We start from the raw sequence: 27,188 nt of genomic DNA, 5'->3' as shown, positions 1-27,188 counted from the left end.
AGCCTGAGCCGGGCGGCCCCACTTCCCGCCATGCTGCGCTCGCCCCCCACCATGATCCAGCCGCCGCTGGACATCAAGCACTTCCTGCCCTTCCCCGTGGAGGCGCAGCCGGCCATGGGCCTGTTCCCAGGATTCAGCACGGTAAGGCCCTGGCTGCCGCCATGTCCTGCCCTGCAGACTCGGGTAGGATTCTGCCTCACTTCTGCACTTACCCCTCCCCCCGCCGTCTGGCCTGGGCAAGGGCTGGGGGCATCCCCTGACAGCAAGGGAGAGGGGGTGCACCTGGGGGAGCGGGGTGGGGGAGGGGCAGGGTGCCCCTGCAGGGATCCTGGCCCATGGCAGGGCTGGGGGCTCTGACAGACATGTCTGGGGAGGAAGGGGGGCGTGTTAGAGTGCCCAGGGCTCACAGACAGACAGGGACGGATTTACCAAGGGCTTTAGGTGCCCGTGCCCGGTGCATCCCCCCACCCCCAGGGGGTACCTGTACCCCATGTCTCCGCTCCCTCTCCAGATTGCCAGTGGTCCCCTGCTCCCCCCGAAATGCCCCATGCCTCTCCTGCCCCTCCCCCCAGGGTGCCTATACCCTGTACATCCCTTGCCCTCCAGGGGGTGCTGTTGTACTCCTTGAAGTGGAATATATGGGCCCGGGGAGTCAAAGGTGTGACCATGTCCCAGTCTCTGTCCCACATCAGCCGAGGTGCCGGGTTTGGTTTCCAGGGATCTCAGAGGCCAGTGGCGTGGCAGACGCCCCCCGGCAACATCCCTGTAAGCGGCCCTTTATCCAAACTCGAAGGGCAGCAGAAACCCAGTGAGAGCGTTTGAAAGGTGGCTTTTCTCGCCCCCCGCCCCTTGGTCCCCAGCCCTTTAGCCAGAGAGGCTCAAAGGCCAAGGCGCGTGTCTGCGAGTCTCTTGGGTGGGTCAGGGAGGGGAGTCACTCTGCTGCGGGGGAAGGAGCCGCTGGCTGGGCTGGAGCTGGCCCGGCTGCCGTTGTTAAAATCCGACCCTGTTTCCCAGCAGACGAAACAAAACAAAACAAACGCCCACAAAGGGGAAGGAGGAGAAGACAGCCGCGCTAGAAAACGCAGCTTCTCTCCCGGCTGCTGGCTGTCCCTGCAGTGTTATTGCTGGAGAAACAGAGCCCCAGCCCCCGGGCTGAGCAGCCATGCCGAGACCTGGCAAACTTGTGTCACCGTTGAGCTGTTTGGGGCTGTGCTCTTAGCTGCCGCCTGGTCACGGGCTCGGCTGTGTTGCCAAATGTACAGTCTTGGCAGCAGAGCCAGACTCTCCCAGGCAGCCAGGAAACGGAGGGAGGATAGAGGAGACGTGAGATGGGGAAGGGAAGGGCTCATGGCAGCGGGCGCAGGGGGGAGACGCAAAGTCTCACGGCCCACGTGGAGGTTGGGATTTGGCTGGAGCCGGTGGAGGTGGTGATGGCCACGGGTCTCTGAGTGCGTCCACGCTGCAGACGGGTGCGAGCCCCCAGCCGGGCAGACAGGCTCGCACTGTGGGCAGAGGCTCAGGCCAGCCCCCTAACCTCGGACCCATGGGGCTGGGAGGGCTCAAGAGCCTGTGTTTAGCGCACCCGGGCTGCGGGCGGGCATCCAGCTGCAGTGTAGACACCTGTCTGCCCAGGCTGCGGGCGGGCGCCCAGCTGCAGTGTAGACGGCCTGTCTGCCCGGGCTGCGGGCGGGCGCCCAGCTGCAGTGTAGACGTGGCCTGTCTGCCCGGGCTGCGGGCGGGCGCCCAGCTGCAGTGTAGACGTGGCCTGTCTGCCCGGGCTGCGGGCGGGCATCCAGCTGCAGTGTAGACGTGGCCTGTCTGCCCGGGCTGCGGGCGGGCGGGCGCCCAGCTGCAGTGCAGACGTGGTCTGCTGTGCGGGCGGGCGCCCAGCTGCCCGGGCCTGTCTGCCCGGGCTGCGGGCGCCCAGCTGCAGTGTAGACGTGGCCTGTCTGCCCGGGCTGGTTGTCTGCCCGGGCTGCGGGCGGGCGCCCAGCTCTGTCAGGGGCAGGATAGCAAAGGGCTGTTTGCAGGGTTATGGTGTCTGCCCGGGCTGGTTGGGGCGTCTGTCAGGGGCAGGATAGCAAAGGGCGGGTGGCAGCCAGGATGGCGACGCTCACTCCTTCCAGCCAGCTCTTGGGGCGGCCACATCCTCCTGCCACCCAAAGGTTCTTCCTCAAAGGACCCCACAGCGGCAGTGGGGGGGACTCGCCGGTGCCCTCGAGAGTTTGTCCACCAGTTAGGCCTAATTTCCGACACGCTGGTGCTGGGGGCTGGTTTCCGGTCCCACGTGGACCCAGGCAGGATCTTCACGTGCCCCTGGAGTTCGACCTGGGCACCTGGCTGGTCCACGTCAGTGTCTCTGTCGCCCTTGTTCAGCCTTTCCCATGACTGGGACAATTATGAGCATTTCCTTGCCCTGCCCAGCCCGCCTGCCCACCTGCCTGGCCCTGCCTGCCTAGTCTAGCCTGCCCTACCGTGCCCTGCCCAGCTCCTCCCTGCCAGGCTCTCTGCTGAGACGCGGCACAGCCTCTGGCCCCTGAGACCGGCTTGGGGCCAGCTGGCAGCGCAGTGGGGCTGGGTCTGCATGTGCCCAGCAGACTCAGGGACAAACTCCTCCCCCCATTGAGCTCAGCTGGGGCCTGGCTGCACCCCTTTGGCAGAGACTCCAGCCGTGGGGGGCGGGGGAGGCCCTGCTGCCTGCAGTGCGGGAGCTGTAGGGTAGCAGTTCTCAACCAGGGCTCCATGGACCCCTGGGGGCCATGAGCTGATTTCAGGGTGTCCGTGAGCCCCGGCCCCCTGTGGGGCAGAAGCACCAAGCCCATGGGTGGAGTTGGGGTACACCAGGGGGTGTTGCCCCCACAAACTGCAGTGCCTTACCCAGAGCGGGGCAGCTCCAGCCCCCACCTCATCCTCTCTGCCCCCCTCGAGGCCCATCCCCTGGCTACGTCAGAGGCACGGACAGTGTGGGGCGGCTGCTGCTCTGGGGCTGCTGGTGCCCGGGGCTGCGGCTGCTTTTCAGCTCCCAGCCTCCTTTGACTCCTCGTGCAGCTGGTAAGAGCTGCCCAGGCAGGGGTACCCGGCTCTGGGGTTGGCAGAGCCCTCGGGGAGCAGCAACTGTACGCACCCAGCCCCTAGCTACTCCTGGCCTGCACCCAGCCCCTAGCTCTCCCCTGCCTGCACCCAGATGCTAGCTTCCCCCTTCTTGCACCCTGAGCTACTCCCTGCCCGTACCCTGCTCCCCCTGCCCGTCTCCAAACCGGCTGCAGAACTTACTCAGCCTGAGGGTTTTGTGCATCGCCCTATTCCCTGGGCGCCTTCCTTCCACACCACGCAGATCAGCAGCTGCTCGGGGACCTTACAAGGTTCCTCTCCTTTTTGCGGGGACTGCATGGGGTGGGTTGTGGAGGGTTTGTCTGTGTTTCAGGGTCTTTTGGCTTGGTTTGGGTTTGGGTTAGAAAGTTGAAAGGAATGCCAGCTCCTAAAGCGACTGGTTCAGGGCTGTACCTTTCCCGTTCGACCCAGCTGGCCTTTCTGTAGCCTGCATTCGTACGTCCAGCCACCACTGAGATGCAGCCACCTCTGGGGCGAGTGTGGCATAGACAGTATACAACAGATGCAAAGGGGAGCCCTGCGTTCATTTGGAACCCCAGGCTAAGGGGAGAGGCAGAAGGGAGCCGGTGAATACACAGCAACCTAGCTTCAGAGTGGGGTTGGGAGGTAGCTGCAGTGGGTGGCTGCGACCCAGGGACGGAGGAGGCCGGACGTCTGCCCCGGGGGGTCAGTGCTGAGAGCTCCAGAGCCCAGTGCTGACACCGTAACCTGTGCCCAGCTGTGTCTCCGCTGGGCATGGGGGCCCACGCGCTGCGGGCAGGGGACTCCTCCTGCCTTTGGGCAGCTCCATGTGCAACGGTTTATGTAATGAGAACATTTGCCTATTTGCACCTATTTTGCATATGGCCATAAATTGGGGGCAGCTCCTGTAGGGCTGCCAGGGGCAGTTCTGCCTCCACGAGGGCCCCAGCAGCTCCTGGCCTCTCAGCTGAGTTGGTCCATTGGTGCAAAGCACTGGGCGGGTTTGTGATGTAGGAGCCGAGACACCCCCCCCCAACTCACCTCTCACTGGGGCTGCCAAACATTGCTCCAGGGGGATTCCCGCTGAGCTGGGTTACCCACAGCCCGGGGCTCTGTCGCGCACGAGCACCACCCCGAGGCAGCCAGTCCCCGTCGGGGCTGACGCCCCCCTTTACAGAGCTGGCTTTTGGCAAAGACACATTCACTAAGCCCAGTTCTGCCCTTGGGGGAGCTGGCCCCAGCTGGGCCTCCTCTCTGGCATCCCTGGCTCCTCCCAGCAAACCCCCTAAGGAGGGGCCCCTCCCTGTTCTTAACCAGTTGGGGCCCATTAACCAAAGCACACAGAGTACACCACTAGAACAAACAGTGACCTCACCTCTCAATGCAACACTCCACAAAGCACGGCCACTTCACCGGCTCCATTCACTCACGGCCATTTCCCCTCCGCCTGGCGCAACAGCCAGCTCTGAACCGGCTCCCTTCCACGGCCCGGCCCAGCCGCAGGCCACCACCTTAGCTAGAGGGATAACTGTGGACAGCTGCTGGCTGGTATCCCAGACGAGGATCTTCCCCAAGCAGGCGACAAACCACGGGGCACCCCAGCTGCACACAGGTATTGGTGACTGGGCTCTGGCACGCTGGGGGCAAGGCTGCCGGGACGTGGCGGCAGGGCACAGCCGAGTGGAACGATGGGCCTGGATCCTCTCCATAGCACGAGCCTGGGCGCTCGGGTGCTAGAAACACAAGCTGCTAAAGGACAACGCCCAGCGGGAGCAGCCGCTCTGATCTGGCTGCTAGAAAGGGACAAAGACCGCGCTGTGTTAAGGCGGGTTAAACAAGCACATAACCTGGCCACTGTCCCGAAAGGCAGCGTGGCAAAGTGGGTGCAGCTGTCCTAGAGTCCTGGGTTCTCTCCCAGCTCTCCCTCGTCCAGACCCTCAGTTGTCTTGGGGAAGCGAGTTCGCTCCAGCGCAGAGGAGGGCCCTAGGCTTTGGTTGGGAGGGAGCAGAAGCGACCCGCACAGTCTGTAGAAGGGCTGGGCATGGAGCCCATTGAGTTCAGCGCCTTTCCCCGGGCTAGGGGCTGTGCGGAGAAGGATTCTCCATCTCTGGGCACGTTACTGACCCTGCCCAACTCACGCCAGCGGCTGGGCTGGGTCTGAGCAGCAGGGACCCTAGGCATCCGTTTGCTGCACAAAAACCCGGAATTTGTGTTTTTACAGAAAATCTTTCCTTTTGACTTTTTGTGAAGACAAAACCGTACAGCAGAGCCCCGTCTCGTGGTGCCTGCCTGCGGCAGCTCTCCGTACTGACCGAACGGAGGCTGACAGTCCGAGTCCTGGGTGAGGGGCTCCCGCTGTCGGCCCCAGGGGGCAGGGCTCAGGCTGTCGGCCCCGGCCGGCTTGGCTCTGGACTCAGCCTGAGAGCAGGAGCCCTGCCACCTGGGGCTGAAGCTCTCCGGATTATCCAAATTGTTGACGATCCGATCCGGTCCCAGTTATATCGGACAAAGGGGCTTCCGCTGTCTGGATAAGTTTTGTGTTCGGCTGGTACCTGGCCAGGCTGTGGCCAGAGAAGCTGATATTCAACGGTTCATTTTCACCGTGGGAAAATGTGGATTTTAAGGGGTTTTATCGGAGCATTTTGGGGTTTTTATCACGGAAGACGAGGGTCCCTGCGATCAGTCCGTGCTGGCAGGTAGAGAGGGGGATTGCTGTGCCCATTCGACGGCTGTTGCACTCAGTAGCTGGCCGGGTAGCAGGATGCTCCGACTTCCCGGATCTGCTGGGGATGGAGGAGCTCAGCCCAGCAGCTTTAAGCAGCGAGGTCCCTTCCTTGTACTCGCGCTCACTCGGGCCGGGCCTTGCTCTGGGCAGGGAAGGAGGGCCGCCGGCCCTGCACAGGGGGGCTGCGAGATGCTGGTCTTCATTATTAGGCCTCAGCCTGCAGGAGGCGCTGCTGGTCCTGTGGCTCCGAGCTGTAATGCATAGATTGAAATAAGGGACCAGCGGTTGGTGTAGCCGGCGCCTGGCTTCAGCCAGGGCCCGATTAGATCATTGTGGCACAGTCTGCACCCAGCCGGCAGCCGGCACTCCCTGCCCAGCTGTGCTGGCCACACCTGAGCTCCTGGCTCAGCCGTCCCCACGCACCCCCATGGGAGCGTCCTGTGCCCACGCGGCACAGGGGCCGTGGCTACAACACAGCAGACGATCAGGCCCATCCTGTTACGGGGTTGGGGGCAGTGCAGGGCACAGGGCTCAGTGCAGTCTCAGACGGCTGGGGGGGGGCTGGGTGTGGGTTGGGGTAGACGGGGCTGTTAGGAGCAGGTGCTGCAAGTTTGGATCTTCCAGGGGGAGGCCCTGCTCCAGGTGCTGGTAACCTGCTGAAACAAGGCACTGCCCAGGGGCGAAGTGGGCTGAGCCGTCCAGGGCCCCCTCCTATGGGGGCCGGCCCATCCCCACCGCTAACCCACCTCCCGGCTGGAAAGGCAGGCAGGGCTCAGAAGCCATCTGGCGGGGAGGGCCCGGGCTTTGCTCGGGGGGGCTGGAGCCATTGACCCAAACTCTCTAAAGCCTGGATAGGATGTAAACCACCTCAAGCCGGGGGGCGCTGGGGGGAGCCCCCCCCCGTTCCAGCACCTCTGGCTGTGCGCTCCCAGGTTCCCAGCCTGGCGGGACGGGCCCAGGGACCTGCTGGGTTTGCAACGCCGCGGCCTGGGCGCTGCTTCCTGCAGAGTCCAAACGCGGCCGGGGTCCAGCCCGTGACCCTGGGGCGGGGCGTTCACCAGCCGGGCCGGGGTGGGCGCCGCTCGCTCGCTCCGCCCCGGGCCGGGGGCTCCGCCCGCTGCCGGCTGCGCCGGGGACTCGGCCGGGATCCGCGCCGCGGCTGGGCGCCGGCGGGCGGGGTAAGGGGGCGCGGGACCGGCTCGCCGGAGGCTGCCCCGGGGTGCGCGGCCTCGCGGGGGGGGCGGGCAGGTGTCCTTGGACCGGGGGGGGGCCTGAGGGGCCGGCGGCTCCCGATCCCGCCGCAGCACGTTCATCCCCCACGGCCCCTGCGCAGCTCCGCAGCTCCCCCCCCCCGCCCTTCTCCGGTCCCGACCATCCTACCCGGCTCCCCCAGCCCCTGCCTCCCCCGAGCGCTCCCCGGGCTCCCCACAGACCCCCCACATCCCTCCCTCCCCTGCACCCCTCCCCAGTTCCCCGCAGCCCCCCCTCCCTGCAGTGCCGCCCCCCCCACTTCTCCGGCCCCCGCGCTGCCCTCCCTGGCTACCCGCAGCCCGGTGTTCCCCTGCACCCCTTTCCAGGTCCCTGCCCTCCCGCGTCTCCCGCAGCCCCGCTCCTGTCCCCAGTCCATCCTGTCCCTAGTAGTGATTTTGCTCATTTCTCTTTGAGGAGCAGAGGTGTTTCTCAGGTCCCCGGGGGGGTCCCCGCACCACATGCTCCTTGAACTCCTTTTGTCTGGGGACCTCCAGGCGCTAGGCAGCCCCCCCTGCACCAGCACGACAGCCTGCCCTGCGGGGGGGGGCTCCCTACTCCAGGGATATAGGGATCCCCCCACAGCTGCGCCACCCCAGCCTCCTGAACAGCATCTGGCGGCCGGCCCCCTGGGCTGCATGGGTGAGCAGTGGCCCGGAGCAGCCCATCAGTTTGGTGTCTGCCCAGCCAGAGGCGGGTGGCTGGGTGCCGAGAGGTGCCCTTGACTCCCAGGGAGCTCCAGGTCATGATCCCCTGTTCCGCTTTCCTCTCAGGCCCCTCTGCCAGGAACGAGGTGTTGCAGGGTCTGGGGGAGGCTTGTACATGTGCAGTGACGTACTTTGCTTCACAGCCCCCATGCAGATGGGGAATTGCTGCTGTTTTACAGCTGGGGAAACTGAGGCACAAAGAGGGTCTTAGGAAGGTCACTCAGTTGTTACTAGCCTGATTGATCCCAGCTCCAAGAGGGCTCAGCCCCTCTGGAAATCCAACCTTAAATGAGCCCCTGCACAAAGTGATCCTCAGCTCCCTGCCCTAGCCACTAAACCCCACTCCCCTCCCAGAACCCAGGAGTACTGACTCCCAGTCCCCTGCCCTAACCACTAGACCCCACTCCCCTTCTCACAGCTGAGAGTAGAACCCAGGCATCCTGGCTCCCAGCCCCATGCCCCCGCAGCTCCCTTTGCTGCAGGGTGAGTGCAGATGGACAGACGTTTCCTCTGCTTCGCTGAAGTGACAGAAGCTCTCCGAGGCAAGCGTGTGGGGAACATGCCGGGGTAGGGGGGAGGGAGTGGAAGCGCCAGGGGCTCAGTGGGGAAGCACTTTCTGAGAGGTGCAGTTCCCAGGTGGCCGTGCCAGCCCGTACGGGTGAGGAGCCCTCTGCTAGCCGGGCGTCTCTGCAGGCGCCGTTATAAGCTGGCCTTTTCTCTCTTGCCTTGTCTGGTAGTGCCCAGTCCCGGTTCAGTTCTTGCTTGTGGGCAGCAATTCTCCCGTCTCTGAGCCCAAACGCTGCGTGACTGGTAACTGAGCCTCCAAACGCTCCGGTCTGTTGGCTCCGCGTTGCTGCGCCTGCTTTTAGAGATGGGGAGAACTGAAGCACAGAGAGGGGAAGGGATTGGCCGGGAATAGAACCCAGGAGTCTGGGCTCTCAGCTCCTCCTCTCGCTGCTCAGCGGGCTCCCGTGCCTTCCTTTCACACTGCCCAAAGCCCTGCGCCAGCAGCGCCGTTAGGAGATGCCTGGACAGACGGCCGGGGGCAGGAAGAGCTGGGTTCAGGTGAGAGCGGAGGAGGCAGAGCGATGCAGAGAGGCTGCTCTTGCACCAAGAGGGGCTGAGCTGGGGACAGGAGCAAACAGGCAGGGCCCTTAGCGCATCTAATCACGGCCGGGAACGTGAAAGGAGCTGCCCTGCTCCAGCCGGGAACTATTCCTGGCCCTGGGTTTATTCCAAGCCATTAGCTCCTAGCGTTGGGGTTTTGTTTGTTGGCCGTCGGTGACAGGATGTAGCTACATCTCCTCTCCAGCGGGCCAGCACCACGATCCATGGGCCGTGTGATGCCTGCAGCCCAGCGCCCGGGGCCAGCTGCTGTCATCCCTTCTGCTGCCCCCGATCCCAGGGCTGGTTTTCTGCTGGGCGGGAGAATGGGGGTGGGGAATCATCACAGGAATCATTGGAAGCCCAAGGGCTGCTAATAATGAGATGGGCTTTTAATGTGCCTGTGAAATCTCTCGAGAGCCCATGGGTCTCGTGGCTCTTTACAGCACCAGTGAAATGCAGCCACCTCTGGGGTGGAGCTCTGCAGGCAGCGGAGAGGAGGGGAGGAGCCGGGGGAGAGCAGGCAGGGGTGGGATTCAAAGGGGGGCCCCAAGCATGCCCTGACTCTACCAACCTGTGCCACCCTGTGGAATTGTATTATGCTAATCTACTCAGAGGTGCCCGCACCTGGCACTGACCAAGCAAGACAGGCCGGCCATGCTGGGCAGAACCAGCCAATAACAACGTGTTAAAATATTGCCCCTGCGGAGCTGCGCTACCCCCGCTTGTGTATGCAGAGACGGGGACGGCAGGCAGGATAAGGGACCTGCCACTGCTGTTTGTGGAGCTGGTGGGCCTGGTTCTAGTCTCGGCTCTGGAAGGTGGACCTGGAGCATGCAGGATGGTTACAAGTCAAGGGAGATGGGGGGCTGAGATTCTGGGTAAGGCTTTTTCCCTCCCAGGTGGAGGGGACTGTGACCGCGTGGCTCAGGGCAAAGCTGGGTGGGGGGTTAGTTTCATGCTGTGGGGACAGGGCGGAGCCGGAAGAGCAGCTGAGTTTTCCCAGTATGAGATGGGAGCTCTGGGTCCCCTGTCTGGTCTCAGCCCTGGGAAGAGTGCAGTGGGGCAGCGTGTTCCCAGCTCTGCTGGGTAGGCGGGCAAGGCGCCGAGGCTCCTGGGTTTAGTTCTGTTCCCGCATGGGCTGGCAGTTCAGGCAGGGGTTGCATGCCAGGACTCCTGGGTTCCCTTCCTGACTGCCTCTGGCTTTGTGTGATCTGGGACCGTGCGTGCTTCTGTCTTGACCTGACCCCTGGGGTGCAGGAGGATCCCCGTGGCCCTGGCCCTGGGACCTGGAGGAGAGGGGCAGGGACCCCCGATCGCCCGGGCGCTGGAGCTGCTCCCCTCTTGCCAGGATTCTGTCAGGCTGGGCAAAGGGGGCGTTGGTCTGGGAGCAGAAGGGCCGAGGCCCGCAGTAAAGGGAGCTGGTGCTGAGGGACTGGTTCAGGCAAAGGGCTGGAGGCCATGGGGTGACGGCTAGCAGGGATCCTCCCTCCCAGAGGCTGCAGTCATCATGAAAAGGCGTTGCACATGCATCCCCCCCACCACAGCCAGTGGGCTCCCCCCTCAGGGACGGATCCTCTGGCCCCCGAACAGACCCACTGCAGGGGGTGGTTCTGCAGGCTCCTAAAGTCTCCTTTCCAGGGCGGTACCGTGCTGACACCCCTCGGTGCAGGTGATGGGCTGGTGGCTCCGGGACAGGCCTCGGTGCTCCCGGGGGGGGGCGCAGATCCAGGGTTCCACTGCAGGGAACATTCAGGGCTTGTTACTATGGTTGCCGGACACCCCCATGGCTCTCTCTAACTCCCAGCCTGGGCTGAGGCCAGCTCTGGTGGGGCGGGGGCCAGCTTGGTGGGTGGGGGCACAGGGGGTGCTTGGGTTGGCCCCACCCCAAGGTAGATGAGGTGGAGGCAGAAATCTCTGCTCTCTGCCCCGTCCCCCCAGCCCCAACCCTGTGGTGGGGGTATTGGGGGGCGGGGGTGTGATCCAAGGAGCTGGCTGGGCTGGCCTTGCCCGGTCAGGTGGGCTGGGTGGAGCCGCTAGCTAGATAAAGCCCCTAATCCCCTGGGAGGGAGCATGCAGATGTTTGCGCTGGCCCCGTGCCTGAGGCTCAGCGCCCTCTAATCTGCAGTGTGAGCCCCGCTGCCAGGATTAGCCGAGAGGAAATCCTCCTGCTGGGGTTAACTTCAATGCCTGGGATTGCGGCTCTGCTGGCCCCGGGGGTGGGGATTGCCCCAGCTTGGAGGATGAAATGCTAGGAAGGAGTAGGCCAGGGAGCAAAGGGGGCATGTGCAAATTATGGCAGTGTGGGGCTGGGAGAGAGATGTGCCCATAGGCAGCACCCTGCAGTCAGGACGGCAGGATCCTGCAGCGAGGCGGCCCCTGGATCCCGGCACAGAGACTGCCAGACACAGTCCCAGGCTCTGTCTGTGGGGGCCGGAGAGGCTTGGGCCGGCTGTCCCTGTGACTGAGACTTTGTGCTCAGCTCGGAGAGGAAGGGTGGCCTAGTGGCTAGAGTGCTCCCCTATGGGACCGGGTTCCGTTCCTTGTTTTGCCACAGACTTTCTGTTTGAGCTTGGTCAAATCCCACCTTTTGCTCCTCTTCAGAATCAGCCGCCCCACGTTCACCTGCTCCAGGCCATTGGGCCTCCAGCACCAAAGTCACACAATGGGTCAGTGGCAAGAAGGGAACCCAGGAGTCCTGACTCAGCCCTGCATTAACACCAACGCCGTGCTCCTTCCCCGGGCGGGCATCGAACGAGCCCAAGGTCCTGGCACCTCGCCCACCTCCTGGCCCTAGTTAATAGTTGCACTTGTTTATTTGTTGACAAGGAAGGGCTGGTGTGGCTGGTGGAAGGTGTCGGGTGTATCCTGGGCCGTGTGACTGAAAGGGAGGGTGGTGTGTGTGTGTGTGCGTGCGTGCGTGCGGGCACCTGGGGTGTTTGTGTGTCTGCCCAGTGCGGGGTGTGAGGGTGCCCGGGGCGGGAGCCTTGTCCTCCATGCACTATGGAATCACACTCTGTTCAGTTCTCTCTTCCTTTGGCCCCGTCACTGTGGTATTTTGGCACCTCGCTGTCTTTATCTCCGCCCCGCTCCTGCGAGGCTGGGCTGGGCTGCGCTGAGCTGTCATCCCCATGTCAGAGTCCTGAGGGTTCGGGGCCAGTCTGTGGCAGATCAAGAAATCGAATCTACTGTTCCCCCCCCCAGGCCAGCCCTCTAACCACTGGGCCAGCCTGACCCCATCCCCCTTCGTCTGCATATTGCCTTGGGTCTGGATCCACCCCCCTTTCCCCCCCTTCATGGCCAGATCTGTGATTCTCTCCCCCCCTTCACCGCCCTAGCCGGGCCAGCCCCCAGCCCAGCGCAGTTCAGGTCATGCAGCGACCCGGGTACTGCTCCCTCCTCTCCAGCGTCAGGGTGTGAACCCTGGGGTCAGGCTGGACTGCTGTGCCGAGAGCTGCGCCCCGCCCCCGCTGCTGGCTCCTGAGCCCCTTCACTTCCTGTCCCAAAGTGTTTGAACAGCTGCCTTGTGTGTGAAGCGAATCCAGCTCCCAGGGCTGGGGGAGGAGAGGAGCTAGGCCCGCCATGGTTCAGCCCCGAAAGCTGGAGCTGGCCCTGGCCCTGAGTCCAGCCCGCCCCACCGCACGTGAGCCGCAGAGCAGCCCCTCTCCTCCCCGGGCGTCCGGGAAGGACAGGACGGGGCCGAGGAGGGAAATTCCTCTCACGCTAGCGAATGCTGGAACAGCTGCCGGGCTTGGCTGGGAACGTGATGGCTCAGCTGCCCCGGTGACCTTCCAGCGCTCAGCGCGGGGGAGATGGCGACTGAAAAGAGCCGAATCTATCGCCTGCCCCGGCCCCTCTGGCTCCTGGGGGTCACTCAGCCTCCACGGGCAGCTTGCCAGCTGAGCAGGGGCCGCCTGGCATCTCTGCCTGCGTGGGAGACCAGAAAAAGCCAGTTGCTGCGGGGGTGGCTCGGCCCGGGTGCTTTCCCCTCGCTCTCAGTGCTGAACCTGGCATGGTGCTGGGGGGTGCAGTGCTGCAGGGGGTTGAGTGGAGGCCCCACAGGGGGCGCTGTGCTGCATGGAGTGGGGGGGGACCCCGCAGGGGGCGCTGTGCTACATGGAGGGTGGGGGGCCCGCAGGGGGCGCTCTCCACACTCAGTCTGGGCTGAACCCGGTCCCCCCGTATGGTGCTCAGAGCTGCCATTTGTCAGATGAGCTGTAAAAGCGCAGCACCAGCCACCTCTGGCCATTGCAGATCCCGTGTGTGTTCCCAAGGGAGCTGGGCGGGTCGCTCCCAGACACTGGTCAGATCCCAGCTCCAGAGAAGTACATCCCAGCTCCCCCCGTGTTCTCAGTTGGGTACGTTATTATCCATCACGTCCTGCCCTAATCTGTTGTGCAGTGATGCTGTGTCCTGTTCACACCAGCTGTGCCCCACCCCAGAGACAGACGCATTTCAGCATGGGCCTGAGGGTGTCTGAGTCAGGCCCATTAAAATCAGTTGGAGGGGGTGTATATAGAGGGACCCTTCCTTCCCCAGGGAGTGGTTCAGGGAGATTCAGGTGCAGGAGGGGGGTAACAGGCAGTTGAGAAGGTGGGGGGCATAGGGGGAGCAAGGAGTAGGTTGGGGTGGGTCAGAGGTGCTGGGAGGGAGCCATGTCGGATGGGAAGAGGGGAGAAAGCTATGGTGTAGGAGGGGAGAGGCAGGCTGGGGCGTGCTGGGTGGAGGAGGTTTGTGTGTTCTGGGAGGTGGGGGGCTGTGGGGCAGGGGTCAGTGGGAGGACAGGTCCATGCCTGCTGAGGGGGTGGGGGAGATGAGGGGAGGACAGACCTGTGTGTGCTCAGAAGTGGGGGGACAGGGCTATGCGTGCCGGGAGAAAGGTGGGGGGCTGGCCCGTGCATGCTGGGATAGGGTGTAAACTCTGGCCCCCAGGGCGGACCCCGTGGCGTGGGCTGGGGGGTCCCTGACACGGGACGGGGAGATGACTGGAGGCGTAGCACAAGCTGCCCCGGCTCTGGGGGGTGATCAGCGCTGGGTGTTGGCAGGCCGTGGGGCTCTGGTGCCGTCACTGTCCCAGACTTGACAATTATTGTTGTAAACTCAGGGCCAAATGCCCAGCCAGGCCTGCCCCCGTGCTAGCGCCCCCCCCGGGGGGGTGAGTTCTGTGCTGGCCAATCAGAGCACTGGGCGCTGCTCGGCCAGCCAATCTGCTCTGCGTGGCTTTGTCGCCGCCCAATCAGAGCGCCGCGTTCGCTGATCATTCAGGGGTACAAACTGAAATAAACAAAACTCCAGCCAATGGGAAAGCGGCATGTTTGGGGCATGGCAATGTGTGGGGCTGGCGCAAGGGGTCTCGGGGTGGTCCTAGGACTGGGGCCTGCTCTGGGAGGGGAGTGAGGTCTAGTGGTTAGAGCAGGGAGTCAGGATTGCTGGGCTCTATCCCAGCGGTGGGAGGGGAGTGGGGTCTAGTGGTCAGAGCAGAGGATGGGGTGGGGGTGCAGGGGTCAGGATGCCTGGGTTCTATTCCTGGCTGTTCCTCTGACTGACTATGTGACCCATCCCCAAATTGGGGCACCCGGCAGACTGTGGTGGCAGGAGCGTGACCTGCAAAGGCCGGAGCCGGGGCGGCGGTGGGGGACTAGGGCAGGTGATGGGGCTCTGGGGAAGGGGGAAGGATACACCAGGCAGCGCCCGTCAGGGAGCACCCTGCGAGTCCGGATTCCCGTCAGACACCCATCGAGCTGGATCCAGCCCCCATCAGCTCTTCAGGGCCAGGGCGGCTGCAGCTTCCCTGCTCTGGGACCCCGCTTCCCAGAGGGGACGGAGCCGAGCCGGGAGCCTTCTCCTGCACTCTTCCTGGGCTCCAGCAGCAGAGCCGCAGGCTGCCCACGGGGGTGGCCAGGGCGGGGGTGAGATAGCCATAGCAGGGTTTCTGCGGGGGCCGGCCCACGGGTTCTGGCACGTCCCCCTTCCCAACAGCCACGGCTGTCGCCCGCCTCCACTCCCTGGGAGCAGAGGATGTTTGCAGCTGGAATTTTAATCTGAGCCGTGACTGCAGCAAAGGGAAAGTGGTGGGGCTGGGGGAAGGGCAGGTGGCGGGGCTGGTGGCTCCAGGACGGCTGGGGCAGAGTGGGGCCACTGGGGAGGGCAGGGTGCCAGGATAGGGTGCTGGGAAGGGCAGAGGCGTGGGGGTCCCCGGACCCACGGTCTGCACAAGGATGCGGCCTGGAGCCCAGCAGGTCGAAGATTGGATCTGGATCCGCCTTCTGGGTTCTGGCTCCGACCCAGCTCCCACGTGAGGTCACCGCACACGGGCTTCTGGGGTTGGCAGTGAGGGCAGATCGCCCCGCTGCCCACGGGTGTTTCTGGGGGGGGGGCTGTGGCTGGGGGGCGGGAGAGCTGCCAGCCTGTGTGTCGGGGGCAGGGGAGCTGCCAGCTTCCCCAGGAGTGAGTGAGGGGCCCGAGCTGCCGTTTGGGGCTGGATCCTGGGGGGCTGTTTGGATCCCGGGGGCTGGGCTGGCCTGTTACAGAGGCTGGGTTGCCTCCGAGCGTCCCCATGGCCCCAGATCCCAGCTCGACTCGCGCTCCCTCAGCTGGGACCCATCACGCCCGCTACTCCCCCTCCCCACCCTTGGTTCTTTTGTGGAGAGCCTCCACATGCCCGCCAAACGCCCTGGCGCTGTGCCACTCGCCGGCCGTGGCAGAGCCGCTGGCTGATGCGCCAGCATTGCCAGGCATGCACCGGGCAGAGCTTGGGGTAGCTGGCATGGCTCAGCTACACAGCTGGAGAGGCTGGAGCACTGGTTTTGGGGGGCTGTGGGGTGTAATGGGTGGAGCAGGGGCTGGGTGGCGGGCTGGGTTCTCAGCCTGGCTTTGGGGGTGTGGGGTGTAATAGATGGAGCGGGGGCTGGGTTCTTAGCACAGCAAGTCCCATATCTGCATGCCTGGGCGTTGGCTCAGACGAGCTGGGGGGTGGGGGGTTTGTTGCTAAATCACTCCCAGTCCCCAGTGCAATGAGTCCAGTCCCCCCCCCCCCCACTCCTGCCCCAGCCCCGGCCCCCAGTCACAGTCCTTGGTTGAAGTTCTGCCCCTGCCTGGGCTGCTTTCCGGGGGCTGGGGGGGTGTCCTGGGCACTGGCCGGGGGGGCCGTGCTGCGGGGTGAGGACAGAGCTCAGCGGAGGGGTCTGAATGCAGATGATAAATGGAGCCGCTGGCCAAGTGCCGGTCTGCTAGCATGTAGGCGGGTAACAGTCTACTGCTGCTGCCAGCTACCAGGGCGACCCCTGGAGCTCCTGGGGTGGGAGGGGCCGGGGGAGTGGTCCGTGACCCAACCCCGCAGCGGAGCTGGGATGGAGCTGGTGGGTTCTTCCCCAGGGGAGGCAGCTCCTGTTGCCTGGATGCTGGGCACTGCACCCCTGCTCCACTCCCACCCTTATCCCATGGGCACCGGCAGAGCCCTGGCTGGAGGGTCATTTGTCCTTGGCCCAGTGGGGTGCGGCCAGGGGGGGCTGGGGGTGGGACACCAAGCGTTTCCTATGTCGCTGGGTCAGCAGGAACTGGAGGCTGTCCAGCCGGAAATGCCAGCCTGGGCCCCCAACCAGCTGGGGTAGTGGGGCTGGATGGAGAGAGAGACCCTCCCAGTCCCTGCAGGGGAAGATCTCCCCAGGTGGGGCAGGCAGAGCCCCTCAGAGTTGTACCTGGGGCCTGGCTGCCGATGTGGGGCAGGAGAGGTGCCCGTGGCTGTGTGGGTGCCCAGCTCCCCGTCGCTGCTCACGGCACATCTCTCTGCCCGCAGATGGATCCGGTGCAGAAGGCGGTGATTAACCACACCTTCGGGGCGCCCCTCAGCAAGGCCCGGCGCCCCGTCATCTCCTGCAACGTCTGTCAAATCCGCTTCAACTCGGAGGTGAGTCGCCGCTGCGCCCGCTCCTGGCCAAGGCCCCCCACTCTGTGACGGGGGCAGCCGTCGGGGACTCGGGCCTGTCACAGATCCACGGGATGGGTGCTATGGAACAGTGTCTGGGAGGACCCCAGAGTGCCCGACCCCCTAGGGTCTCACCCTCCTCCAGGGCAAGCCAGTGTCTCTGGAGGCTGGACCTAAGCTGCCCCCCGGCTTCGCCCGGTGAGCTCCGGCCAGCAAGTCCTGCCGCGGCAGAGCCCAGTGGGAGCCGTGTGATCCGAGGGAGCAGCGCACCCTCCGCCAGCCCTGCGGGGACGCTCAGCCGTGCTGACACGGGCACCGGGCCGGGCTGTTAGCCCGCTGGACCCCAGCACGGGAGCGCGGCCCGTGGCTAGCACCGTCAGCCCAAGTCCCTCTGTCGCTCAGCCTGGCCTTCCCGCAAGCCCCCCACTCCTCCAGCAGCCAGCACTGAGCTTCCACCCCCCACCCCGGGCTGCCCCTGAGCTGGGGAGGGCTCAGCCCCCTGGTGCAGGGGTGGGGAGTCCCTATCTCTCTGGGTCCTTGGTTGCTGGGTGGCCATGACCTGGCCATTGGGTTTGCCATCGTCTTCTCCGAGGCTGCCCTGAGGTTGGGGTTAAGGCCCAGACTCCTATGCCGAGAACACACCGACCTCCCCTCCACCCCCATAACGATGCTGCATCCTGGGAAACCGAGGCACAGATAGGCTTCATAAAAATATTACAAACAATTGCCAGGGCCGATGGGGGCTCTGCTTGGACCCCAGGGACGTGAGTCTGAGTTGCCCTCCCACCCGGTCCCCGCACCCACCCTGGGGGATGGCGCAGCTGGTCTGGGCCCCACAGAAGGGGTGGGCCAGGCCAACTCGAGCCAGGCCAGGGAGGGAGCGGTTCCCCAGGCAGCACTGGCTGTTCAGACCAGGCTGGTTCCTCGATGACCAGACGTAGGAGCCGCTGAGAGCTCGTCTGTTTGTCCTGTTGTGTCTTCCCTGGCAGGTGGGGGGATCACCCCCTTTCTCCTCCCTGACCCCCAGAACAGAAAGGGGCAAGGCTGCATCTGACACTGACTCTCCCCCAGGGGCTCACTGTGTAAATCTTTGTTCCTTTGGCCCTGTGGATCCCCCTGTCGTTCCAGGGGGTAAACTGAGTCACAGAGCGACGTGGCAGGTGTTAGGCGGCACAGGAATTCAGTGGCAGAGTGGGTCCGGAACCCAGGAGTCCTGACCCATTGCGTCCTCTCTGACCGCTCGGCCTCACCCCACCTCCTCAGACGGGCAGGGGCGTTTGGGAGGGGAGGGGAGCATTGTCTGGTGGTTGCAGAGGAGGCTTGAGGGCGAGGACACCGGGTTCTCTTCCCAGCTCTCCCGCTGACCCAGTGTGGCCTTGGCTGTTCCCGGCTCTGCGCTGGGCCTCAGCTTCCCGGTCTGTAATGGAGCGATCAGGGAAGGTGGGAGAGGGGAATCTGTCCTCCCCCAGGATGCACATGGAGCCCCCTCCCGGCCTGGGCACCGCATAGGGCCAGGGGGCCTCCTCCAGGGCAAAGGCTGCTGGCCCCGGTGGGGGCTGGGGGCGGCCGCTGCGACTCAGCTGCTGTCTGGCCCAAGGCCCTGAATGTTTAAAACCTCACTAAGGGCAGAAACACGTTCCGAAAACGGGTGGCATCTCCCCACGGGCACCAGCGCCCCACAGCCAGCCCCATGGCCCGCTAGCAGCACCGGGGCACGGACAGAGCTGGAGGGGAGCCCAGGGCTGGGGTAGCAGGGGACTGGGGGAAGGGGCCAGGAGTTCTGGACCCACAGCGCTGTCCCCACGCCCCACTGGCCGCTCGGGGCGGGCTGACGCCGGCGCCCCAGGCTGAGATGGGCTCCGGCTGCTCTGGTGGTTGTCTCCCAGCTGTGGTTGCAGCCGTGTCTCCGGCTGTGACCCAAGGCGGAGGGGAGGCGCCGCAGCCCTGGGATAAACAAACAGGGCTAAGTGCGGTCAGTCATGTGCTCCCCCCTCCCTCCCTAGTCCGGCACTGCTTCCTGACATCCCAGTGCTTCCCCTGGGTGCCCCCTCCAGCTCTCTGCCCTATGCCCAGCACAGCCCCATCTTTGCCCCAGGGTGGCCTCTGCCCTGCCTGCCGGCTCAGCAGATCTCCCAGGGCGCCCGACGGCCGAGCCTCTGCCCTGTGGGGTGCTTGGAGGCAACGCATCCGCCCCAGGGAGCTAGCCGCCCCCCAGCCATTCCCTCCCCTGACTCCCAGCCCCCTGCTGTAACCATGAAACACAAACCCAGGAGTCCTGGCTCCCACCCCCATGCTCTAACCACTAGACCCCACTGCCCTCTGCTCTGGCCCAGTTGCTGAGTGCTCCAGGCCCCCTGTGGGGAGCTGCAGGGGGGCAGGGGCTGCTCTGGCTGCAATGTGCTGGACACTTCCCCCCCATCCCTGCATCCCCCCCCCTCGGACTTCTCCACCAGGGCTCCCAGCTGGGACCGTTAGTCAGCAGCTATTGGGAGAGGGAGTTGTGTAAGCCCCTCCCCGACTCCGGGCTGGCTTTGGTTCCAGTTACTGGGGTGGGACCCTGAGCTGGGGTAGTGGGGGGAGGGGGGGCACCATAGAGCTTTCCAGCTGGGGGGGGGTGCTCCCAATGGCCCCCCCAGCCTGTGACTTTGGAAGCACTGACTGCTCTGTGTGTCCCTGACAGCGGGTTCCTGTCCCCCCCCAGCACACTTTCTGGGGGTGCTGGAATCCCATGGGGGGCAGGCAAGAGGGGGTGTGGCCGGCTGGGAGCATGTGGGGCCCATTCTGCTCCAAGGGGCCCAAGGGGTCGGCGGGTGCATCTCCCCCCCCATTCTGGCCCCTGGGGGGTGAGTGTGACGTGAGATTGAGGGTGATGGTGGCGCTGGGGGGGAGGGGGGAATGGCTGATGGCAGGGGAGGACTTGTTAGCTGTGGGGGGGGGGAGCCGAGCGGGGGGTGTTATAGCAGAGTGGGAGGGGTGCTGCCGCTCTTGAGGGACCGGTGTCAGCAGCAGAGGGGGAGGGGTTGGGGGGTCCATGCTGTGGAAGGGGGTTTGGGGGTTGATGTGGGGGGCCGCGCTATGGGGGGAGGGGGGCTGTGCTGGGGTGGTGGGGGTGGGGCAGGGGGTTGGGGGCAGGGCAGGGGGCCGTTCTGCCTGGGTTTCCCAGGGTGCCCTGACCCCCCCTGTCCCCGCAGAGCCAGGCCGAGGCGCACTACAAGGGGAACCGGCACGCCCGGCGCGTCAAGGGCATGGAGGCGGCCAAGACGCGGCAGAAGGAGCCGGGGCCCCGCGAGGGCGACAGGCACGGGCCTGTGGGCAGCCCCACGTCCAGCGTCAGCGAGAGCGACTCAGACAAGCCAGGTGCTCCCTGCCCCCTGGATCTCCCCCCCCCCCCCCCCCGGCCTTTCCCACTCCCCCCTGGGGCCTCAGCACCCACCTCCCCCCAGCCAGCACGGGGATGGGGGCTCTGATCACACACACCGCCAACCCCCTCAGCGCCTTCCCCGTCCCCTTGGTCGGGTGCTCGCGCCCGAGGGGTTAATGGAGCGCCCCGGGAATTGGGGGTTGGGGGTGTCCTGTCCCAGGCAGCAGCAGGGCCAGAGGGAGGATCCGCTGTCAGCACTTGGCAAGGGGCAGCTCCTGCAGTGCCCTGTCTCGCAGCCCCCAGCCTGCGCTGATGAGTGAAATGCAGCCAGTTCTGGGGTGGGACATGTCGGCTGCTCAACGGCGCCCAGTAACGCTGGCCTTGGACCAAGGGGCAATTCCACCCCTGCAGTGCAGCCCCAGCCTATCCTCCAACAGCAACTCCGGGGAAGTGTTGCCTGATGGGGGCAGCTCCCCCTGCAGCCGGAACCCAATCTGGCTCATCAGCCGAGCCGGGCAGCTAATTAAATAGCAGCTCATTAAAAATTGATTGCGGTTGCAACAGGCGGGTAATGGAGCTGTGTGGCGCCCGGAAGCCGGGTGGCTCTGCAGACCCTGGCGCTGTGGCGCTGCCGGAAAATGGGCACGGCTCCCCCCAGCCCCCAACACCCTGCACCACCTCCACACCACTGCCAAGGACAAGGGCACGGCTCGCACCTGCAGCTGGCACCATGTTCATGGGGGTGGCAGGGAGGGGACAGACCGGATCTGGATTGCAACAGCAGCGCCCGGGCGTCAGGATTGACACAGCTGGGGGCAAGAGGCCCGGGGCAGGGGGCTATGGGCACTGGCAGAGCTGGGGGCAGGAGGCTCAGAGCTGGGGGGCAGGGGGCTGCAGGGCATTGGCAGAGCTGGGGTCAGGAGGCTCAGAGCTGGGGGGCAGGGGGCTGCAGGGCATTGGCAGAGCTGGGGGGCAGGGGGCTGCAGGGCATATGCTTTCATGACCTGTCCTGTTTTGGGGCCGTCCGGGACGTTGGGGAGAGCGCCCCCTGCTGAGTCACTCCTCCCTCCCAGCAGCACCCCAGTGTTAGCCCTTCTCCCCCCAAACCCCTGCCCGGTGTCGGAGCCTGGACGGTGCAGAGCCCAGGGCAGGAGGAGGGAGGAGCACCGCCTGCTGCTAGTGCCCGGCCATGGGACCCCACCCAGCCCATGGCTGCCTCCCGCAGGCTCCAAGTGCCCCCCCCCGTGTGAGCCGGGAACCCGATAGGCGGTTATCGGAGCCGCGCTGCCGCGGGTCTGGAAACTTTCATCACGAGCAGAGCTGGGGGGGAGGGGGGGAGCAGTTTAATGGGGCCACATTAATTATGGAGCAGCCCTTGCAGCTCAGCGCCTGGTGCCCGGGGGGGCGGGGTTGGGCTGGGGGAGAGAGGAGCATCTGCGTGGGCTGGGCCAGCGTAGGGAGAGGTGTCGGGGGGACTGTGTCTGTGCCCCCCTCGTCCCCCCAGCCGCAGCGGGAGCTGGGCCCTGCACCGCGCAGGCAGTGAGGGGGGTGGGGCTGCTTGAGGGGCAGACGCCGAATGTTTCACCCCTTTAAAGAGCCGTTTGCTGGCGCAGGCTGGCAAGTCCCTTCTCTGAGCCCATCGCTGGCATTGCCCAGCCTGATTGATAGATCCCCCCCTTTTCTCCCCGGCGGTGTGGTGCAGGCAGACGGGCTGAGCAGGGGCAAGGCTGGCCTGGGAGCCCTCCGTGAAACACTGTAGGGGCTCCTCCACTAGGGGGCGCTGTGCTGCAGGGCACGGGCGGGGCTCAGTAGGGGGCGCTCTCCCCTCCCAGTCCTTGCTGACCCCAGTGTGGCACTAGGGGGCGCTGTGCTGCAGCAGGCGCCATCTTTGGGATGAGCCATAGCGTCCTCAGTGCTTGTGGCCATCACAGATTGCGGGTCCCCCATATCTTGGGCAAATTCCAGTGTTGCTTCACCCCACCTCGTCCAAGCCTCCTGTGCTTCCCTTTGGATGCCGGCACCTGTCCTCGCCTGCTGAGCAGCTTGTGCGTGGCTGTTGTGTGCTGTTAACCAGCTGCCTTGCCCCACCCCAGAGGTGGCTGCATTTCAGTGCAAGGAAAGTTCTGGGATGTCAAGCCCTAGAGGGCTGGGAGCCATGGCTGGATCCAGCTGCACTGGCAGATGCTGACAGCCCGTGGCGGGGAAGAGAGGAGGACGGACGTCTGCGCTGCTGCTGCTTGGCCCTGCCCTTGGCACCGGCTCCCGCTCAGTGTCTGTCTCTTGTGCTCGGCTCCAGACCTGACCCGCAGTTGCCAAATGGCTCTTGACCCCTGGGGAGCAGGCTCTGGGCCATGCCAGGCTCCGCCCCGCCCCCTCCCATGGCAGCAGTGCCTGCATCGGGGTGGGCGGCTCCCGTCGGGCACGGCTTTCGGAGCCCCCCCAGGTGGCTAGGAGGGGCTGAACCCCCAAGGAGGCCCCCATTGCCCCACAGCCCTAGCACCTGGTATGGGGGACGCATGGGTGCAGAGCTGGCTGGGCCCAACATCCCTCCCCTCTCACTGCAAGGGGGGCCCTGGGGGCTGCTCCCCTCCCGTCACTGAGGGGTCGGGGTCCTCGTGTCCTGGGGCTCACCTCGGGCTTTGCTTTGGGGCTGATCTCTGCGCCCCAGGGGGCCCTGGCTGAGAAATCACTGGGCCCGTCTCCACGAGTGAGGTGGAGACACCAGCTGGGCTGTGCTGTGCCCCAGTGCCTGCTGGGAGGCTGGGGCATTTCCCCCATGGTGCCCCGGCAGGGACGGCGTGCCAGGGGGCACGGCGTCGCCATGGAGCAGTGCATGCTGGGACGCAGGGCTCACAGCCGGCTGGGAGGGGCACTGGTCAGACCAGTTACGCCGGCCTGGTCCTGGGGTCCCAGCTGCCCTCTGCCAGGTACAGGAGCCGCCCCTGAGCCAGGCTGCGGAGGCGGGTTTAGCACACGAGCTCTGAACCGTCTCTCCTCTCCTGCAGCCGAGCAGCAGAACGGGCTGGGGGTGACGGTGCCCCCTGCCCCTGCCCCTGCCCCTGCCTCTGCCTCGCCCTTCAAGCCGCCCTACCTGGCGTCTCCGGTCCCAGCTGCGTCACCCTACCAGGCCTCCTTTGCCCAGCTGACCCAGGACCCCAGGGGCACGCCGGCCAAGGGGGAGGTGGCAGCAGCGCCCGCTGGCACCTCTGTGCCCAGCAGCAATGGCAGCGCGGGGCCAGGGGCGGCCTCCAAGTCAGACGAGGAGAAGGCCAAGAAGCTGCTGTACTGCGCCCTCTGCAAGGTGGCTGTGAACTCGCTATCGCAGCTGGAGGCCCACAACAAAGGTACGGGGCAGGGACGGGCAGGGCGGGCACCTGGGCAGCCCTGGTGTGGAACAGGGGCCCCCTGAGGACCGGGGATTTGATCAGTCACTTCCACCCCGGGCTGGGCAGGGCTGGTGCTTGCGGGGGCTGCTCTGCCCAGGTCCTGCCAGGCCCGGCAATGCTGGCTTGTTTCTAGAGGCTAACCCGTGGCTTTGCTCCAGGATTGCCCCCGCGGGAAAGTTCGGGTCCTTTTGGAAACAGCCCCAGGGTGCCGCAGTCGGGGGTGCCAGCAGGGCGGCGCAGGACAGCACCGGGCCGGCGGGCGGCAGGACAGGGGCAGCACCGGGGCAGCATGCCCCCTGGCAGAGCTTCATGTGGCTCCCTCCACAGCTGTGCTGGTGCCCGTCAGTCCCGACTCGCAGTCCCCTGCACCCCCAGCCCTTCTGCAGCAGGTGGGATTTTCCAACAAGCCCAGCTGCCGGGGCTTCCTCCACAGATCCACCAGTTTCCAGAAGCAGGCAGGGCCAGGGCTGCTCTGAGCTCCAGGACAGACAGTCCAGGGCCCGGCTCTGGCATGAGCTCCCGGCGCTCACCCTCCCTGGGGACCTGCATTTCCGGTCCTGCGCCAACTTCCAGCCCTGGAAAAACAGAGCAAGGGCCGCAGTGAACCCAGCCGGCCCCGGCCCGCCCCGCCCAGCTGCAGGGCGCTTCCCAGGCCTGCTGCTGCCAGCCCCACTTCCTGTTCATTCAGCGCCCCCCAAGCTCATCCAGCCACCCCCCCCCTCAGTTTGTCCAGCCCCCCCAGATCATCCAGCCATGCCCCTCCTGGCTGGTCCACCCACCCCCAGAGCTTGTCCAGCCACCCCACCACCCTGCCCTGCACGCCTGGTGGGCTAGTAAGGGGGCTGGGGGTCAGGATTGAGGGGCACTGACAGAGCTGTGTGTGGGGAGCCCAGGGCTGGCACAGAGGCGTGGGGGGGCTGTGGGTCAGGATTCTGGGGCATGTGAGCTGGGAGGGGAAGATTGTGACCAGCTGCCTGCCCCTCGGCGAGTGCCCAGGGAATTCCTTCATGCCCCCTGCCTGTTGGGGGTAGGGAAACACTCCGTCTCTGCCCCAGCAGGGACCCTTTGCTTTCCCGGCCTGGTCTCTAGGTGCCCATTGACAGGCCTTTGCCCACAGCCCATGGCCCTGTCTGTGCTGGGAGCACGAGAGGAGCCGGCCGGGCCCTTGGGTGGGACTTTCCATGGGGAACATCCGTGCTGTGCCAGGCAGCCCTCGCCCCAGGGACCTGCCCACGCTGGGCCGCACACTGCAACCGAGCTGAGCACCGGGGGCTGGGGACCTTCTGCCCTCTGATTGGTCCAGCAAAGAACGGGCAAACTCAGTTCATTCAGAGTGCAGGGTGCAGGGCGGGGGCGCTGGCTGTGGGGGGAGATCCCGGATGTGCCAGGCCAGCCTCTCCCAGCAGGGGCTGCTGTTGGGCACCCTCTGCTGGGTTGCTCCCAGCACCCTCCTCACTGCCCCGTTGGGCCCCCCCCAGGTACCAAGCACAAAACCATCCTGGAGGCGCGCAGCGGGCTGGGGCCCATCAAGGCCTACCCACGCCTGGGCCCCACGGCCAGCGGGGAGCCGGGCAGCCAGGACCCCAACGTTCAGGAGCGCACCTTCCACTGTGAGATCTGCAACGTCAAGGTCAACTCGGAGATCCAGCTCAAACAGGTGGGGCTTTGCCCGGGGACCCCCAAGTCCACCCAGCTCCCCACACGGTCAGCACTCCTCCCCGGGGCGCGTGGGGCAGGCCAGGCTCCTGCTGCAAGAAGGGGTTGACTCCTGGGTCTGGTCCCAGTGGGGTACCGGGGGGCGCTGAGTCTCAGCTCTGAACCCTGGATGGAGTCAGGACTCTCGGGTTCCATGCCCAGCTCTGGGAGGGGAACAGGGTGTAGTGGTTAGAGCAGGGGGCTGGGGCCAGGACTCTCGGGTTCCATGCCCAGCTCTGGGAGGGGAGCAGGGTGTAGTGGTTAGAGCAGGGGGCTGGGGCCAGGACTCCTGGGTTCCATGCCCAGCTCTGGGAGGGCTCTGACTCTCTCCTCTCCCCTGCAGCACATTTCCAGCCGAAGACACCGGGACGGGGTGGCTGGGAAGCCCAACCCCCTGCTGAGCCGGCACAAGAAGCAGCGCAGCTCAGCCGAGCTGGGGGTGAGTTGAGAGGTGGGGAGGGGGGTGCTGCCTTCACCTCGCTGGGCCCAGTGGGACTGAGAACTGGGGCTGGTCGCTGGAGAGGTGGGGCCGGGGCTACCTAGGAGCGGCTGAGGGGCCAGGAGCCCCGTGGGGTCATAGGCAAGGGGGAGACGGGTGGTTGGAGAGAGATTCCACGGAGAGATGGACGGACGGGTGTTCTAGAAGCCACGGACGGACGGACGGGTGACATGGACGGACGGATTCAGTGAGTAGGCAGCTCGAGGGGGGGCTGACAGATATGGCCCCCAGGACACTGCACGCACCATGGCCCATCCCAGCCCACATGGCTGCCCCCCCCCCCCTCGAGCCTGGCTCTGTCTGGGCCCCCCCCCCTGAGCCCGCCTCTCTCTCTCTCTTGCAGGGCCCCCTGGTCTTCCCCAAGGATCTGTCCAAGTCGCTGGCGGCCGGACTCCTGCCCAGCCCCTTGGCCGTGGCAGCAGCAATGGCAGCCGCGGCCTCCACCCCCCTGACGCTGCGCCCGGCCCCGACGCCCCCCCTCCTGCAGGGGCCCCCCCTGACGCACCCGCTGCTGCGCCCGGCTCCGGGGCCCATCAGAACTGCTCACGGGCCCATCCTCTTCTCGCCGTACTGACGCCCGCCGCCGCGCCCCTCGACGCCCGCCGGACCCGCCCGTCCCAGCGCCCGGGGGCCGGGCAGGGGCTCGGGGCCTTTCGGCTGCGCTTTTCTAACTGGGATTCGGAGTCTTTTTCGGAGAAGAAAAGGGACACGCCCCTCCCCCGCTCGCCTGCCCCCCAGCTCCATCCCCCCCAGGCCCGGCCGACTCGCTGCACAAGTGCTGGGCCCCCGGGGAAGCAGCCGAGGGGACCCCCCAGGCCCTTTCATTGCTCTTTTCTCCCTGGTACCAGGGGCGGGGGGGTCTGAATCTTGGGAGAAGGACAGGGGAAGGGAGACGCCCCCCCCCCGTCGCACGCCACGGAGCTTGGGGGGCGACCCCGGATCGGGGGGAGGGTCCCCCGGTACCTCAGGGAACTGATCCGCAAGCAATCTCTTTTGTATCTTGTCTCTCCATGGGGAGGCGTCCCCGTCCATCATAGAGCTACGGGGGGGGGGGGTCCCTGCAGCCCCCCCATCAGGATCCGTGCGGGGGCAGGGAGCCCCCCAGCCACACAAGCCATGGCCACTTGCACTGAGAGGCGTGAAGCTGGGAGCCCAGGACAGAAGGGGGAGGATCTCCCTCTGCTCCCCCCGCGCCGCCCCAGGCTCACGGCCCGCCAGGAGAACGGAGACCATTGCAATAACGTTGGGGCCTGGGCCGCCCCATGTACATAGTGCCCACCCCCGCCCCGCCGCTTCCTCCCGCTACCAGCAGCTGGAGGCCTCACTGTGCCCCCACGCCCACCCCCTCTGCCCTTCGGGGCAGGAGCCTAGTGTCTAGAGGTAGCGCCACCCCCTGTACCCGCACTCTGGGTGACTGGGAGCCGCTGGCCTGGCCTGGCCATTGCCCCCCGCCTGGGGCCAGGAGGG

At 65.8% G+C, this 27,188-nt stretch overlaps 1 protein-coding gene and 1 long non-coding RNA gene across 2 annotated transcripts; one reads left to right on the top strand and one right to left on the bottom strand.

Annotated features, from left to right (window-relative positions):
• On the top strand, window positions 1-27,188 carry ZNF385A (zinc finger protein 385A). Its single transcript, XM_067535043.1, has 7 exons — window positions 1-141; window positions 16,652-16,762; window positions 19,972-20,137; window positions 23,147-23,485; window positions 25,006-25,184; window positions 25,566-25,661; window positions 26,065-27,188. The coding sequence occupies exons 1-7, from the start codon at window positions 31-33 to the stop codon at window positions 26,293-26,295; spliced, it is 1,233 nt and encodes a 410-aa protein (XP_067391144.1). The 5' UTR covers window positions 1-30; the 3' UTR covers window positions 26,296-27,188.
• LOC137144620 (uncharacterized) lies at window positions 4,186-6,961 on the bottom strand. Its single transcript, XR_010917439.1, has 2 exons — window positions 6,665-6,961; window positions 4,186-6,048 (listed from the first exon to the last, which is right to left on the bottom strand). It is a non-coding gene; the product is annotated as an uncharacterized lncRNA (long non-coding RNA).

The sequence above is a fragment of the Emydura macquarii genome, unplaced genomic scaffold, assembly GCF_026122565.2.
Source record: "Emydura macquarii macquarii isolate MOO-44397 ecotype Brisbane River unplaced genomic scaffold, CSIRO-AGI_Emac_v2 contig_3472, whole genome shotgun sequence".
NCBI lineage: Eukaryota > Metazoa > Chordata > Testudines > Chelidae > Emydura > Emydura macquarii.
This window is presented reverse-complemented; position numbering and strand designations above follow the sequence as displayed.